The sequence below is a fragment of the Stegostoma tigrinum genome, chromosome 5, assembly GCF_030684315.1.
Source record: "Stegostoma tigrinum isolate sSteTig4 chromosome 5, sSteTig4.hap1, whole genome shotgun sequence".
Classification (NCBI taxonomy): Eukaryota; Metazoa; Chordata; class Chondrichthyes; order Orectolobiformes; family Stegostomatidae; genus Stegostoma; species Stegostoma tigrinum.
Genome location: NC_081358.1, coordinates 129,806,386 through 129,824,185, shown reverse-complemented (window position 1 = coordinate 129,824,185; position 17,800 = coordinate 129,806,386). Strand labels below are relative to the sequence as shown.

The following is a 17,800-nucleotide window of genomic DNA, read 5'->3' as shown; positions in this document are numbered from 1 at the left end:
CATCTTTAGGAAAAAGGCTACATGTATTCATCCTATCTACACCTCTCATGATTTTCTACACCACAGTAAGGTCTCCCCTCATTCTCCTACGTTCCAAGGAATAAAGTCTTATCCTGGCCAATATCTCCCTATCACTCAGGCCTACTAGTCCTGGCAACATCCTCATAAATCTCCTTTGCACACTCTCCAGTTTAACTATGTCTTTCCTACAACAGGGTGAGAACCAAAAACTGTTCACAATACTCCAGGTGCAGTCTCACCAACGATTTATACAACTGTAACGTAAAATCCTAACACCTGTACTCGATGCCTCAATTGGTGAAGGCCAGCATGTTAAATGCTCTCTTCACTACCCTGTCCACCTGTGATGATGCTTTCAATGAACTGTGTACTTCTACTCCTCGGTCCCTCTGTTCCACAACACTCCTCAGGACCTTACCATTTACTGTATAAGTCCTCCCTCAGTTTGACTTTCCAAAGTGTGAAACCTCACACGTATCTGTATTGAATTGCATTTGCCTATCCTCAGCTCACTTCCCCATCTGATCAAGATCCTACCTTTGTATCATCTGCAAACTTGCTAATCATGCCTTGTAAATTCACATCCAGATCATTTATGTAAGTAACAAGTAACAAAGGTCCCAAAGCCACTAGTCACAGGCCTCCAGTGTGAGAAACAATCTTCAACCATCACCCTCTGCTTCCTACCATTGAACCAGTTTTGAATCCAATTAGCTAGATCTCCCTGGATCCCATGTGATCTAATCTTCATGACTAGTCTGCTGTGTGAACCTTGTCAAAGACTTACTAAAGTCCATATAGACAGCATCCACTGCCCTACCCTCACCTATCCTCTTGGTTACCTCTTCAAAAAACTCTAAAAGATTTGTCAGACATGACCTTACCTGACAAAGGGGCAGTGCACAAAAGCTTGTGATTTTAAACAAACCTGTCTGTCTGTAAAAACTGAAAGAGCTGCAGATGCTGTAAATCAGGAACAGAAGCAGAAGTTGCTGGAAAAGCTCAGCAGGTGTGAGGAAAGGTCACCAAACCTGAAACCTTAACTCTGATTTTTCTTCTCAGTTGCCACCAGACTCCTGGTTTTGTTTCTGTTGGACGATAAGCTAGTGTTGTGTGATTTCAGAACTGTGTTAGACTGTTCATGGCAGTGTGTTCTGTGAAGTGACAACTTGTACAGGGCTCTGCTGGGTTCACTATCTGCTGGTTTTCCTTTGAGATTGGCTGCTGTGGGATTCACTGTTATTTGGGGGATTTGCAGTTTTGTGGTTGGGTCGAGCACGGGGCAGGTTTTGATGATTTTCCTGATGAATCAGGGCTTCCTCTCAAACTCCAGCTTGTGTATTGTCCTGGTCTCCACGGAGACCAAGTAAACAAACCGCAGATTAACCGAGAGAGGGAGACATATAGAGAGAGAACATGTCCCGACTCGAGGCCAGGCAAAACAGACAGGTGGGCAACTGAGCAGACATTGACAGTGAGAGAGAGAGGCAGAGAGGCAGAGAGAGAGAGAGAGACACAGAGAGAGAGAGAGATACAGAGAGGGTGAGACGGACAGAGAAGGAGGGAGAGAAAGGTTTGGAAGTGAGAGAGAGAGAGAGACAGAGAGAAAGAGAGAGACAGTGAGAGACAGAGACGGAGGGAGAGTGACACACACAGACAGAGAGAAAGGGATCAGAAGGATTGCGGATTGTGGGAGACAGAGACAGAGGAAGAGAGAGTGACAGATAGAGACAGAGAGGAAGTGGATAGAGAGACTGAGAGAGACAGAGCCAGACAGGGAGAGAGGTAAGAGTTACAGGGCGAGAAAGTAAAGAGAAGGAGGAGATAGAGAGTTTGAGATTCACATAGAGAGAAATAGAGTGGGGTGATGGGCTATGAGTTGGATTGAGTTGTGTGAGTCACTAGAGGAGAGATTTAGAGGCAGAGGGAGGGTTGCTTATTAATGAGCCTGAGGGGCTTGAGGATCAGAGTGTGCTGGGGGGTGGAAGGGGGTGGAATTGATGGTGTCAGTTAGTGGGTGTTTAGTTAGGAATGGATTCTGAGGACATGAGGATTAGAGGAAAAAGTTAGCTCATTGAGCTCAGTGAGAGAGAGTGGCTACTCTCTGGTGGCAGGGCTGAACACACCATTCACCCCAAACCCCACCCAGCACCCACCAGCACAGAGAATTTACAGCAGCAACTGACCAAGAACTGACCACAGTGACCAGCAACTGACCACTAAGTGGCCAAGAACTGACCACTAAGTGACCATCAGTGACGAGAAAAAGGACAGAAATTGATCAGTGATTCGCCAATGAGTAACTGATGACTGATAAGCAGAAACAATTAAAGGACAGCCAGTGATCAGAAGAGGCCAAGATCGGAGAGTGAGGACCAGAGTAACGAGCAGAGAGCAGTAACGGCCCGGCAACAGAGGAACAGTAAGCAGTGAACCTTTGCACAAGACAGATCGGTGACTACCTGCTGGAGACATGTCTCATAGGTTAGTGTCAGACACTGAGTGCATCTCGCAGCAAACAGAGACATGGAGCTGCCGTGGTTCATAAAAACAGCTCGCCATCACCTTCTCAAACGCAATTCGGCACAGGCAATAAACGCTGGGCTCAGCCAGCAGCTCCCTGATCCAATTAGTGAATTAATATAACCACTCAGTCAGTGCTGAGGGAGTGTCGGAGGGTCCGTGCTGAGGGAGTGTCGGAGGGTCAGTGCTGAGGGAGTGTCGGAGGGTCAGTGCTGGGGGAGTGTCGGAGGGTCAGTGCTGAGGGAGTGTCGGAGGGTCAGTGCTGAGGGAGTGTCGGAGGGTCAGTGCTGGGGGAGTGTCGGAGGGTCAGTGCTGAGGGAGTGTCGGAGGGTCAGTGCTGAGGGAGTGTCGGAGGGTCCGTGCTGAGGGAGTGTCGGAGGGTCAGTGCTGGGGGAGTGTCGGAGGGTCCGTGCTGAGGGAGTGTCGGAGGGTCAGTGCTGGGGGAGTGTCGGAGGGTCCGTGCTGAGGGAGTGTCGGAGGGTCAGTGCTGAGGGAGTGTCGGAGGGTCAGTGCTGGGGGAGTGTCGGAGGGTCAGTGCTGAGGGAGTGTCGGAGGGTCAGTGCTGAGGGAGTGTCGGAGGGTCCGTGCTGAGGGAGTGTCGGAGGGTCAGTGCTGAGGGAGTGTCGGAGGGTCAGTGCTGAGGGAGTGTCGGAGGGTCCGTGCTGAGGGAGTGTCGGAGGGTCCGTGCTGAGGGAGTGTCGGAGGGTCAGTGCTGAGGGAGTGTCGGAGGGTCAGTGCCGGGGGAGTGTCGGAGGGTCAGTGCCGAGGGAGTGTCGGAGGGTCAGTGCCGAGGGAGTGTCGGAGGGTCAGTGCTGAGGGAGTGTCGGAGGGTCAGTGCCGAGGGAGTGTCGGAGGGTCAGTGCTGAGGGAGTGTCAGAGGGTCAGTGCTGAGGGAGTGTCGGAGGGTCAGTGCTTAGGGAGAGGGCACTGTCGGAGGGTCAGTGCTGAGGGAGTGTCGGAGGGTCAGTGCTGAGGGAGTGTCGGAGGGTCAGTGCTGGGGGAGTGTCGGAGGGTCCGTGCTGAGGGAGTGTCGGAGGGTCAGTGCTGAGGGAGTGTCGGAGGGTCAGTGCTGGGGGAGTGTCGGAGGGTCAGTGCTGGGGGAGTGTCGGAGGGTTAGTGCTGGGGGAGTGTCGGAGGGTCAGTGCTGGGGGAGTGTCGGAGGGTCAGTGCTGAGGGAGTGTCGGAGGGTCAGTGCTGAGGGAGTGTCGGAGGGTCAGTGCTGAGGGAGTGTCGGAGGGTCAGTGCTGGGGGAGTGTCGGAGGGTCAGTGCTGAGGGAGTGTCGGAGGGTCAGTGCTGAGGGAGTGTCGGAGGGTCAGTGCTGAGGGAGAGGGCACTGTCGGAGGGTCAGTGCTGAGGGAGCGGGCACTGTCGGAGGGTCAGTGCTGAGGGAGCGGGCACTGTCGGAGGGTCAGTGCTGAGGGAGCGGGCACTGTCGGAGGGTCAGTGCTGAGGGAGCGGGCACTGTCGGAGGGTCAGTGCTGAGGGAGTGTCGGAGGGTCAGTGCTGAGGGAGTGTCGGAGGATCAGTGCTGAGGGAGAGGGCACTGTCGGAGGGTCAGTGCTGAGGGAGCGGGCACTGTCGGAGGGTCAGTGCTGAGGGAGCGGGCACTGTCGGAGGGTCAGTGCTGAGGGAGTGTCGGAGGGTCAGTGCTGAGGGAGAGGGCACTGTCGGAGGGTCAGTGCTGAGGGAGCGGGCACTGTCGGAGGGTCAGTGCTGAGGGAGAGGGCACTGTCGGAGGGTCAGTGCTGAGGGAGCGGGCACTGTCGGAGGGTCAGTGCTGAGGGAGAGGGCACTGTCGGAGGGTCAGTGCTGAGGGAGCGGGCACTGTCGGAGGGTCAGTGCTGAGGGAGCGGGCACTGTCGGAGGGTCAGTGCTGAGGGAGAGGGCACTGTCGGAGGGTCAGTGCTGAGGGAGCGGGCACTGTCGGAGGGTCAGTGCTGAGGGAGCGGGCACTGTCAGAGGGTCAGTGCTGAGGGAGTGTCGGAGGGTCCGTGCTGAGGGAGAGGGCACTGTCGGAGGGTCCGTGCTGAGGGAGAGGGCACTGTCGGAGGGTCAGTGCTGAGGGAGCGGGCTCTGTCAGAGGGTCAGTGCTGAGGGAGTGTCGGAGGGTCAGTGCTGAGGGAGTGTCGGAGGGTCAGTGCTGAGGGAGAGGGCACTGTCAGAGGGTCAGTGCTGAGGGAGAGGGCACTGTCAGAGGGTCAGTGCTGATGGAGTGTCGGAGGGTCCGTGCTGAGGGAGAGGGCACTGTCAGAGGGTCAGTGCTGAGGGAGTGTCGGAGGGTCAGTGCTGAGGGAGAGGGCACTGTCGGAGGGTCAGTGCTGAGGGAGTGTCGGAGGGTCAGTGCTGAGGGAGTGTCGGAGGGTCAGTGCTGAGGGAGAGGGCACTGTCGGAGGGTCAGTGCTGAGGGAGTGGGCACTGTCGGAGGGTCAGTGCTGAGGGAGAGGGCACTGTCGGAGGGTCAGTGCTGCGGGACCGGGCGCTGTCGGAGGGTCAGTGCTGAGGGAGCGCTGCACTGTCGGAGGGTCAGTGCTGAGGGAGTGCCGCACTGTCGGAGGGTCAGTGCTGAGGGAGCGGGCACTGTCGGAGGGTCAATGCTGAGGGAGCGGGCACTGTCGGAGGGTCAGTGCTGAGGGAGCGGGCACTGTCGGAGGGTCAGTGCTGAGGGAGCGGGCACTGTCGGAGGGTCAGTGCTGAGGGAGTGTGCACTGTCGGAGGGTCAGTGCTGGGGGAGTGCTGCAATGCACTGTTCCCATCAAACACCCTTAGAGTCATAAACCTGTACAACATGGAAACAGACCCTTCAGCCCATTTTATCCATGCCGACCACATGTCCTAAATTAAACTCGTCCCTTTTGACAGCTTCTAGCCCATATCCCACTAAACCCTTCCCATTCACGTCCCCATCCAGGTGCGTTTTGAATGTTGTCACTGTACCAGTCTCCAGTACTTCCTCCGACAGCTCACTCCATGCACATACCTTCAACTTCCACTCGCCTTTTAACACTGTTTAAGTTCTATCTGACAAAGTTTTGATTTAAATAGGATTAATTTAAAAGCCAGAAGAACTGCAGATGATGTAAATCAGAAAGAGAAACAGAAATTGCTGGAAAAGCTCAGCAGTTAAGGCAGCATCTGTGAAAATAAATCAGAGTTAATATTTTGGGTCCAGTTCTGGGGAAGGGTCGCTCAGCCTGAAACATTAACTCTGACTTTCTTGCCACTTAATCTTGCCAGACCTGCTGGGTTTTTCCAGCAACTTCTGTTTTTGTCTTTTATACAAAATAAAACTGGAGATATTCTCACTCAACCGTGAACAATCTCAATTCTCACTGTCATTGTAGAGTCACTGACATTGACAGCACAGAAAAAGGCCCTTCAGCCCAACAATTCTGTGCCAATCATTAACAACCACCTCATTGTTCTAGCCCCATTTCCCAGCCCTTAGCCCATAGCTGTGTGTGCCTTGACATCACAAGGGCACATTTAAAACCGTCTTCAATGTGATGAGGGTTTCTGTCTCTGCCCTATCCTCACAGGCAGTGAGTTCCAGATCCATCCTCTGGTGAAAAAAGGTTTTCCTCACATCCTGCCTGAACGTCCTGCCCCTTCCCTTAAATCTGTGCTCCTGATCATTGATCCCTCCCTCAAGGGGAACATGTTTCTTTCTGTGTCCCTCATCATTTTATACACTTCATTCGCATCCCCTCTCAATCTCCTCTGCTCTAGGGAAATCATCCCAGTCTGTCCAATCCTGAAACTGTCCAGCCCCAGGCAACATCCTGGCAAATCTCCCTGCACTCTCTCCAGTGCTGTTACATGCCTCCAATAATGTGGATTCCTGAACTGCTCACAATATTCTCTCTGTGACCCAACCTAACCTGTTCTTAAACACTATGCCTTGGCTAATAAAAGCAAGTCTCCCAAATGCCATCTTAACTACTTTAACCAACTTTGCTGATACTTTAAGGGACGACTGTACATGCTCAGTCAGGTCCCTCTGATCCTCGGTGCTTCCCAGGCTCCTACTCTTCATCATGTGTTCCCTTACCTTGTTTGCCCTGCCCAAATGCATCACTGCACACTTATCCAGATTGAATTCAATGTGGCCCTGACAGCCCATCTTTATCCCTCCATAATCTAAGGCAATCTTCCCACCATTTACCACCCTCTAATTTTCACATCACCTGTGAAGATGCCACTGTAGTCCTGCAGTTCTTCCTTTTCCCTTTCTGCACAGCAGATTCCCTTCCCTCACTTCTCTCCCCTGCACAGTCATCTCCCCGGACAATATTCAGAATGGGGTACATCTGCTGGAAAGGGGGTGGCCATGGGGCCTGCAATGCTGTTCTGGCCAGCGTGCCTAGGCAGCTCTCTCTGTTCTGAGGCAGCCTGTACTCTCTGGAACAGGAATGTAGAGCTCTGTGTGTGTCTGACGGGTTGGATTTTGATAATGAAACCTCAATTTATTGTCAGTTTGTGACAGCGTCTCTATCCCACTCTCAGCACCTACAACCAGCTCTTTCAACAAGCTCAAAATGCCCTGAATGACATTCTCGAACTGGAGTCTGCCAGCTCCACCCTGGACATAACCAAAGACGCTGCAGCCTTTTCCCGACACCAGAACAATCTCTACATCAAATACATCCGGATATTCCGCAAACTGGAGGTTGTCCATGATCAGATCGCTCATCCTCAGAAGTGGAAGGTGGTGGAGATGCTCCTGGAAGGAGTGATGGGGCGGATTATCGAGGTGCGGAGGGAGATGGTTGATAAAGGACTTTCTGAGTTTCACTTCATGGATGATGTGATCCAGGACCTGAAACTGACCCCGGTGCGTATGGAGAGAGCGACCCCAGCACTGGCTATGTGTGTCTGTGCGTCTGTCTGTGTGTGCGTCTGTGTGTCCGTGCGTCTGTCTGTGCGTCTATGTGTGTGTCTGTGTGTGTGTCTGTCTGTGTGTGTGTCTGTCTGTCTGTCTGTGTGTCTGTCTGTGCGTCTGTCTGTGAGTCTGTCTGTGTGTGTGTCTGTGTGTCTATGTTACTGTCTATGTGCGTCTGTCTGTATGAGCGTCTGTCTGTCCATCTGTCTATGTGTGTCTCTGTGTGTGTGTGTGTGTGTGTGTGTGTGTGTGTGTGAGAGAGTCTGCCTGTGCATCTGTCTGTGTGTAGATGCATAAAACCATAAGAAATAGCAACAAGGGGAGGCCATTCAGCCCCTCGAGCCTGCCCTGCTGTTCAATAAGATCATGGCTGACCCAACATTCCTCACTTTCACTTTCCTGCCCTTTCCTGTAAACACTGATTCCTGACTGATCAATATCTACCTCAGCTTTAAACATACAAGGCCTGTGTCCCCACAGCTCTCTGTGGTAAGGAGGTCCAAACAATCTCAACCCTCTGAGAGAAGAAATTCCTCCTCATCTCAGTCTTAAATTGGTGCCCCTTTACAGTGAGACTATACCCTCTGGTCTTAGACTATCCCATGCAGGGAAACACCCTCTCAGCATTTCCACTGTCAAGCCCCTTAAGAATCCTTTGTGTTTCAATGAGATCACTTTTCATAAATCTAAACCTGAGTGAGCAGAGTTTCGATCTGTTTAAGGCTTTGCTCACCAGACAATCCCTCCATACCAGGGATCATCCCAGTGAACTATCTCTGAACTGCCTTCAATGAAATGATCTTGTTCCTTAAATAATGAGACCAAAACTGTTCACAGTACTCCCACTGAGCAGATCAGAGAGAGCCACTGAAGTTGACCATCTTTCCAACAAGGGCCAGCAATCCCCAGGGCTGCAAACCAGGAAATGTCCCATTCCTAGATAATAAAATGTGAGGCTGGATGAACACAGCAGGCCAAGCAGCATTCCTCCTGCCTGAGACCCCCACTCCTCTCTCTGTGCTGAATTCTAACCCTAGGTCCATGAGCTGCCTGCTTGTGTAACAAACAATTTTGGTGGCTCCTTATCAAAACTTTGTAAAAATCCAAATGTTTAGAACTTGTATCTACACAGCAAACTACAAGATCGAATAATAGCTTTATCCTTTGTAGCAGCACGGTGGCTCAGTGGTTAGCACTGCTGCCTTAAAGCATCAGGGACCCAGGTTCAATTCCAGCCTCGGGTGACTGCCTGTGTGGAGTTTGCATGTTCTCACTGTGTCTGCATGGATTTCCTCCCATAGTCCAAAGATGTGCAGGCTGGATGGATCGGCCAGGCTAAGTTATCCATAATATTCAGGGATGAGTCGATTCAGTGGATTGGATATGGGTCTGGGTGGGTTGCTGTTAGAGGGTTGGTGTGGACTTGTTTGGCTGAATGGCCTGTTTCCTTATTATTAAACTATGTTGTCTCTGCATGTAATCAGACAGGGATTTTCCAAGGTCCTTGTAACTATACCCTTTTAGAACATAGAACATTACAGCACAGTACAGGCCCTTCGGCCCTCAATGTTGTGCCGACCTGTCATACCGATCTGAAGCCCAGCTTAAAGCACCATCCTGGCCTGTAACCGCTTTCCCTCTCCCATTCATCCCAAAATAAATGTTCTCCTACAAAATGTTTTCTAATACAGGATCAAAAGTAGTGCATGAGATAACACGGCGAGGAGCTGGATGAACACAACAGGCCCAAAACATCAGCTTTCCTGCTCTACCGATGCTGCTTGGCCTGCTGTGTTCATCCAGCTCCTCACCTTGTTATCTCAGATTCTCAAGCATCTGAAGTTCCCATTATTTCTCAAAAATAGAGCAGCTTCTTCGTTTCCACATTTAGCAAGATTTGGGGAGCATAGGATGGGGAAGGAAACTGCAGGGGATGGGCACAGTAGAAATGTGGAGCTTATTCAAGGGAAAGCTCCTGTTTGTCCTAGATAAGTATATACCTATCAGGCAGGGAGGAAGCTGCAGAGTGCGGGAGCCGTGGTTTACGACGGAGGTGGAATCTCTGGTCAAGAGGAAGAAGAAGGCTTATGTTAGGATGAGATGTGAAGGCTCAGTTAGGGTGCTTGAAGGCTACAAGGTAGCCAGGAAAGACCCAAAGAGAGAGCTCAGAAGAGCCAGGAGGAGACATGAGAATTTGTTGGCGGATAGGATCAGGGTAAACCCTAAGGCTTTCTACGGTATTTAAGGAATAAAAGAATGACGAGAGTAAGATGAGGGCCAATCAAGGATAGTAGTGGTAAGTTGTGTGTGGAGTCAGATGAGATAGGGGAAGCACTAAATGAATATTTTTCAACAGTATTCACTCTAGAAAACGACAATGTTGTTGAGGAGAATACTGAGATACAGGCTACTAGACGAGGTGGGATTGAGGTTCACAAGGAAGAGGTATTAGAAATCCTTCAGAGGGTGAAGTTAGATAAGTCCCCTGGGCTGGATGGGATTTATCCTCGAATCCTCTGGGAAGCCAGGGAGGCGATTGCCGAGCCTTTGGCATTGATCATTAACTCGTCATTGTCTACAGGAATAGTGCCAGACGACTGGAGGATAGCAAATGTGGTTCCCCTGTTCAAGAGGGGGAAGTAGAGACAACCCTGGTAATTATAGACCAGTGAGCCTTACCTCAGTTGTTGGTAAAGTGTTGGAAAAGGTTATAAGGGATAGGATTTATAATCATCCAGAAAAAGAATAAGTTGATGAGGGATAGTCAGCACGGTTTTGTGAAGGGTAGGTCGTGCCTCACAAACCTTATTGAGTTCTTTGAGAAGGTGACCAAACAGGTAGATGAGAGTAAACCGGTTGATGTGGTGTATATGGATTTCAGCAAGGCGTTTGATAAGGTTCCCCACAATAGGCTATTGTACAAAATGGAGGAATGGAATTGTGGGAGATATAGCAGTTTGGATCGGAAATTGGCTTGCTGAAAGAAGACAGAGGGTGGTAGTTGACAGGAAATGTTTATCCTGAGTTACTAGTGGTGTACCGCAAGGGTCGGTGTTGGGTCCACTGCTGTTTGTCATTTTTATAAACGACCTGGATGTGGGCGTAGAAGGATGGGTTAGTAAATTTGCAGACGACACTAAGGTCGGTGGAGTTGTGGATAGTGACAAAGGATGCTGTAGGTTGCAGAGAGACATAGATAAGCTGCAGAGCTGGGCTGAGAGGTGGCAAATGGAGTTTAATGCAGACAAGTGTGAGGTGATGCACTTTGGTAGGAGTAACCGGAAGGCAAAGTACAGGGCTAATGGTAAGATTCTTGGTAGTGTAGATGAACAGAGAGATCTCGGTGTCCATGTACACAGATCCTTGAAAGTTGCCACCCAGGTTGACAGGGCTGTTAAGAAGGCATACAGTGTTTTAGCTTTTATTAATAGAGGGATCGAGTTCTAGAACCAAGAGGTTGTGCTGCAGCTGTACAAAACTCTGGTGCGGCCGCACTTGGAGTATTGCATACAGTTCTGGTCACCGCATTATAAGAAGGATGTGGAAGCTTTGGAAAGGGTGCAGAGGAGATTTACTAGGATGTTGCCTGGTATGGAGGGAAGGTCTTACGAGGGAAGGCTGAGGGACTTGAGGCTGTTTTCATTAGAGAGAAGAAGGTTGAGAGGTGACTTAATTGAAATATATAAAATAATCAGAGGGTTAGATAGGGTGGATAGGGAGAGCCTTTTTCCTAGGATGGTGACGGCGAGCACGAGGGGGCATAGCTTTAAATTGAGGGGTGAAAGATATAGGACAGATGTCAGAGGTAGTTTCTTTACTCAGAGAGTAGTAAGGGAATGGAACGCTTTGCCTGCAACGGTAGTAGATTCGCCAACTTTAGGTACATTTAAGTCGTCATTGGACAAGCATATGGACGTACATGGAATAGTGTAGGTTAGATGGGCTTGAGATCGGTATGACAGGTCGGCACAACATCGAGGGCTGAAGGGCCTGTACTGTGCTGTAATGTTCTATGTTCTATGATTCTGTCTTTGAATGCTCATTACATCCATCATTCTCAGTTCTTTACAGTTACTGATTAATGTAGCCACAGGAGGGCAGCAGAGCTCCATGTGAATTCGGCAAACAGTAAAACACACAGAACCTATTATCCACAACCTGTTCACACTCATTCTGCTCACATCTACACTGCTCACTGTTCACTCTTACATTGATCACACTCAGTGTTTGCATTCTTTATGTGTGCACTTTTTACATCCATCCTGCCCTCACTACCCACACATTGCTCACTGCCTCATCAATATTCAGGTTTATTCAGACCTTTGAGAAGTCTTAGATAATAAAATGTGAGGCTGGATGAACACAGCAGGCCCAGCAGCATCTCAGGAGCACAAAAGCTGACGTTTCGGGCCTCGACCCTTCATCAGAGAGGGGGATGGGGAGAGGGAACTGGAATAAATAGGGAGAGAGTTGGCGGCGGGGTGGGGGGGGGGGGGGGGGGGGGCGGACCGAAGATGGAGAGAAAAGAAGATAGGTGGAGAGGAGAGTATAGGTGGGGAGGTAGGGAGGGGATAGGTCAGTCCGGGGAAGACGGACAGGTCAAGGAGGTGGGATGAGGTTAGTAGGCAGATGGGGGAGCGGATTGGGGTGGGAGGAAGGGATGGGTGAGAGGAAGAACAGGTTAGGGAGGCAGAGACAGGTTGGACTGGTTTTGGGATGCAGTGGGTGGGGGGGAAGAGCTGGGCTGGTTGTGTGGTGCAGTGGGGGGAGGGGACAAACTGGGCTGGTTTAGGGATGCGGTGAGGGAAAGGAAGATTTTGAAACTGGTGAAGTCCACATTGATACCATTATGCTGCAGGGTTCCCAGGCGGAATATGAGTTGCTGTTCCTGCAACCTTCGGGTGGCATCATTGTGGCACTGCAGGAGGCCCATGATGGACATGTCGTCTAAAGAATGGGAGGGGGAGTGGAAATGGTTCACGACTGGGAGGTGCAGTTGTTTATTGCGAACCGAGCGGAGGTGTTCTGCAAAGCGGTCTCCAAGCCTCCGCTTGGTTTCCCCAATGTAGAGGAAGCCACACCGGGTACAGTGGATGCAGTATACCACATTGGCAGATGTGCAGGTGAACCTCTGCTTCATGTGGAATGTCATCTTGGGGCCTGGGATGGGGTGAGGGAGGAGGTGTGGGGGCAAGTGTAGCATTTCCTGCGGTTGCAGGGGAAGGTGCCGGGTATGGTGGGGTTGGAGGGCAGTGTGGAGCAAACAAGGGAGTCACAGAGAGAGTGGTCTCTCCGGAAAGCAGACAAGGGTGGGGATGGAAAAATGTCTTGGGTGATGGGGTCGGATTGTAAATGGCGGAAGTGTCGGAGGATGATGCGTTGTATCCGGAGGTTGGTAGGGTGGTGTGTGAGAACGAGGGGGATCCTCTTTGGGCGGTTGTGGCGGGGGCGGGGTGTGAGGGATGTGTTGCAGGAAATGCGGGAGACGCGGTCAAGGGCGTTTTCGACTACTGTGGGGGGAAAGTTGTGGTCCTTGAAGAACTTGGACATCTGGGATGTGCGGGAGTGGAATGTCTTATCGTGGGAGCAGATGCGGCGGAGGCGGAGGAATTGGGAATAGGGGATGGAATTTTTGCAGGAGGGTGGGTGGGAGGAGGTGTATTCTACGTAGATGTGGGAGTCGGTGGGCTTGAAATGGGCATCAGTTACAAGCTGGTTGCCTGAGATGGAGACTGAGAGGTCCAGCAAGGTGAGGGATGTGCTGGAGATGGCCCAGGTGAACTGAAGGTTGGGGTGGAAGGTGTTGGTGAAGTGGAAGAAGGAACAGCAACTCATATTCCGCCTGGGAACCCTGCAGCCTAATGGTATCAATGTGGACTTCACCAGTTTCAAAATCTCCCCTTCCCCAACTGCATCCCTAAACCAGCCCAGTTCGTCCGCTCCCCCCACTGCACCACACAACCAGCCCAGCTCTTCCCCCCCACCCACTGCATCCCAAAACCAGTCCAACCTGTCTCTGCCTCCCTAACCGGTTCTTCCTCTCACCCATCCCTTCCTCCCACCCCAAGCCGCACCCCCATCTCCTACCTACTAACATCATCCCACCTCCTTGACCTGTCCGTCTTCCCTGGACTGACCTATCCCCTCCTTACCTCCCCACCTATACTCTCTCCACCTATCTTCTTTTCTCTCCATCTTCGGTCCGCCTCCCCCTCTCTCCCTATTTATTCCAGAACCCTCACCCCATCCCCCTCTGTGATGAAGGGTCTAGGCCCGAAACATCAGCTTTTGTGCTCCTGAGATGCTGCTTGGCCTGCTGTGTTCATCCAGCTTCACATTTTATTATCTTGGAATTCTCCAGCATCTGCAGTTCCCATTATCTTTGAGAAGTCTTGTTGGTTATTGGTGTCAGTGTTCACTAATGAGGGGGATGATGTACACATAGAAATCAGTGACAAGGAATAATTAATTGGATCCAGAAATGGCTGTGTGGCAGGAAGTAGAGGATGATGGTCATGGGGTGTCTTTGTGACTGTAAGCTTCTGTCCAAAGGGGTCCTGCAGGGATCATTGTTTGGGCCCTTGCTGTTTGTGGTATATATAAATCATCTGGACTTGAATATAGAAGGTTGATCAGTTGGTTTGTGGAAATGAAAATTGGTTGTGTGGTAAATGGTGAGGAGTATAGCTGAGGCTAAGGAGGGTGTTGATGGACTGGTCAGATAGGCTGTTAAGTGGCAAATGAAATTCAATCGAGATAATTATAAGATGATGTATTTGGGCAGGGCATACAAGGCAAGGAATACTTGATGAACCAGAGGACTCTGGGAAACATGAGGATCAGAGGGATCTTGACGTGCATGTACACCAGTCATGTAAGGTAGTGGGACAGATAGATAAATTGATGAAGGAAGCATATAGGATACTTGCCTTTATTTGTTGTGGCATAGTGTTTAAGAGCAGGGAGGGGGACAATAACTGCACAGAGGCTGGTATCCTGTTACCAAGCCACCCTTTATTTACTTGTGGGCAGTACACTGGCTGTGGCCAGCCAGCTCGGAGTCAGTCCCCTGAATTGAGGAGATTCTAAATCCCCTGTTAATATTGGTCAGCCAGGGTCCTCCTGATTGGCCCAGGTTAACAACCCCAATCAAGGATCACATAGTCAACAGGGTCAATCTAGTTCCAACCACTACAGGAGCTGATGCTGGGTCTGCATAATGTGTTCTATACAGTGCAGGCATTGAGTGCAGTTCTGGAATCCACACTATCGGAGGGATGTGATATCACTGGAGGGGGTACAGGGGAGGTTTATCAGGTTGTTGCCTGGGGATGGAGAATTTCAATGATGAAGTGAGAGTGGACAGACTGGGAGTTATTTTCCTTGGAGCAGCAGGCACTGATAGAAACACGATTGAACTGTATAACATGATAAGGCGCAGGGGCAGTGCAGACTGGAAGAAACTTCCTCCCCTTTCTACAGTGATCAATGACTGCAGTGGTAGGGGTAAGGGGCAGGATGTTCAGAAGCGATGTGAGGGAAACCTTTTTGCCAGAGGATCGGAGGAATCTGGAACTCACTGCCTCAAGGTACAAACCCTGGTTATGTTAAGGAAATATTTAAATGTACATTTGCAATACCGAGGAACACAAGCCTATCAGCCAAATGCTGGAAAATGGGATTAGAAATAGCCTGGGCATTAAGGGGAATTTGCAAGTCGGTAAGCAGTGACTATTGTGCACAGTAAGATCCCACAACCTGAAATATGATTCTGACTGGAGATCTGTTTTATTGTGTGTGTCAGTGTTGTAATAACTCCACAGTGGCTGGTATACTGTCACCAAATGGGAATACCACCCCCTCCAAGCTGTCCCCCAAGCCACTCACCATCCTGACTTGGAAATATATCGCCGTTCCTTCACTGTCACTGGGTCAAAATCCTGGAATTGCCTCCCTAATGGTATTGTGGGTCAACGCACAGCACACAGACTGGAACAGTTCAAGAAGACAGCTCACCCCCAACTTCTCAAGGGGGCAAATAGGGATGGATAACAATTGCTGGGCCCAGCAAAGATGCCCACATCCCACAAATGAATAGAAAATGAAGCCCCCCTTTACTTACACAGGGAGAGTCCAGGACACTGATCCAGCTCCCTCAGAGCTAACTCTCAGAGTGAACAAAACTACTGTTTCTATCTGTCAGCCAGGGCTCCCTGATTGGACCAGATTAACAGCCCCAATCAGGGAACTCATATTCTATGAGGTGCACTTGGCCGATCTTGTTATAATTACTACATTCCTTCCCTCCTCGGGTCAGAGGAAGTCAGTCTGTTATTTTTCTTGTCGGCCCACCTAGGGTATTTTCACACCAGGCTCAGTTCCTCTGATTCAGCCTCAGATACAGTGTGTACCGGGGGGCAGCCTGCCTCTTGTGCCCGGGGCATCTTGGCAGAAATTCATCCTCATCTTCAGGCGATAAAGGCATTGAGGCTGTGACATCCACCTGTTACCATCTCACCATCAGAGGTTTCTCTGGTGCTAAACGGAGGGTAGAACCCATGGTAGAACCCAACAGCTGTTCTCAGGGGCCAGGCATGTTTCATTCCTGCCCTGTTTGTGAAGTTACACCTTCCACGTGGTTCACATGCTTGTTCAGGATCGCCTCACCCACCCGAACTTTGTATGTCACTGAATCTGACTTTGTATCAACCGTACCTCTTACACATCCAGTGCCATTCCTATGGTTCCTACACCAAACTCCTCTCCTCCGAATTAAACTGTCTCTCACACTTAGCAGAGTCTTGTGTCCATTGTTGGCATTCCTGATACTGTTTCACCCTCCTCCAGCACACCCCACACCCCCACCCCGCACCTTACCCGGTCCAGGAAGATCAGATTTAACCTGGTGCAGAGTCTTCTCCCCATTAGCAGCTCAGCCGGAGCTATGCCTGTCATCACAGGAGGGGTGGTCTGATATTCAATGAGGAGCTGGGACAGTTTGGTATTAAGTGAAGATGTAGGCTGTTTCCTTCAGCCTGCCTTCAAAGTTTGGCCAGGCCATTGGATGATGGATGGTATGGAGCTGTCCTTATACGCCGAATGCCATTTGGCTTTTGGAGAAACTCAAAAACCCAGCTGGTAAATGATGTCCCGTTATCTGTGACCAACACTTCCGGGAGCCTGTGTACTGCAAAAGATTTTCACAGCTTTTTTATTGTCATCCCCGTGTTTGGTGAATGTACTCTGTGCACGTTCAGACTTTGAGTGGGCGTCCACAATGAATGAGAACATTAGGCCCATGAAAGGTCCCACATCCTTGACATGTAACTGAGTCCAGCATTTCCCTGGCCATTCCCAAAATTGCGGGGGAGCGACTCGCAGGAATTCTTGTTCTTGTTGACACTCTGTGCACTGGCCCATCAACGTGGATATGTTGGCATCCAGTCCTGGCCACCCGACATAACCTCTCGCCAATATCTTCAGTTTGGAAACCCCTGGATGACCCAGGTGGACCTCAGCCAGTACCTGGTAGTGACCTTTGCTCAGGACAATCACCCTCACTCCCCGCTGTAATACGCTGTCCTCTATAGCGATCTGGCCTCACTGGGTCCAGAAAAGGTTTAGACCTAGTTGTGTCAGCTCTTTGGTTTCCCCCATCATCACCAGCTGTTTCAGTTTTGCCACAACCAGATATTGTTGTGTCCAAAGCCGGATGTTGTCAGTGGTGACTGGAAGTGTGTGCAGAAAGTTTAAAATCATTACAGTCTCTTCCAGTGCTGGTACCACCGGTGGGGGGGTGTTTCTGCCAGTGGGAGGCAGCTCAATGCATCCGCATTTACTCCTTGTGCTCTGGGACAGTGTTCCAACTTGTAATTATATGCAAGATAATAAAGTGTGGAGCTGGATGAACACAGCAGGCCAAGCAGCATCTCAGGAGCACAAAAGCTGAAGTTTCGGGCCTAGACCCTTCATCAGAGAGGGGGATGGGGTGGGGGTTCTGGAATAAATAGGGAGAGAGGGGGAGGCGGTAGGGTCTAGGCCCGAAACGTCAGCTTTTGTACTCCTGAGATGCTGCTGGGCCTGCTGTGTTCATCCAGCCTCACATTTTATTATCTTGGATTATCCAGCATCTGCAGTTCCCATTATCTCTGATGTAATTATACGCACTTGGTATTAGAGCCCACTGCTGAATTACCCTGAAGCTATGGGAGGCACTGCTTTGTCCTCTTTGAATAACCTGAGCAGCGAGTTTGTGGTCTGTTACTATTACAAACTTACATCTGTAAAGTATTGGTGGAACTTTCTCACACCACAAATCACCTCTGAACCTTCATTCTCAATCTGGACGTATTTGCTCTCTACATCAGCCAAAGTCC

The 17,800-nt window shown here is 50.6% G+C and overlaps 1 protein-coding gene across 3 annotated transcripts in view; it reads left to right on the top strand.

Annotated features, from left to right (window-relative positions):
* Window positions 1-1,414: 1,414 nt before the first annotated feature.
* LOC125451844 (dynein regulatory complex protein 11-like) overlaps window positions 1,415-17,800 on the top strand; it is a 102,488-nt gene continuing 86,102 nt past the window's right edge. For all 3 annotated transcript variants that reach the window (XM_059646390.1, XM_059646389.1, XM_059646388.1), the window contains exons 1-2: window positions 1,415-2,505; window positions 7,049-7,376. In XM_059646390.1, coding sequence (XP_059502373.1) covers window positions 2,495-2,505; window positions 7,049-7,376 — 339 coding nt within the window. In that variant the 5' untranslated portion in view covers window positions 1,415-2,494. The remainder of the gene's footprint in view (window positions 2,506-7,048; window positions 7,377-17,800) is intronic.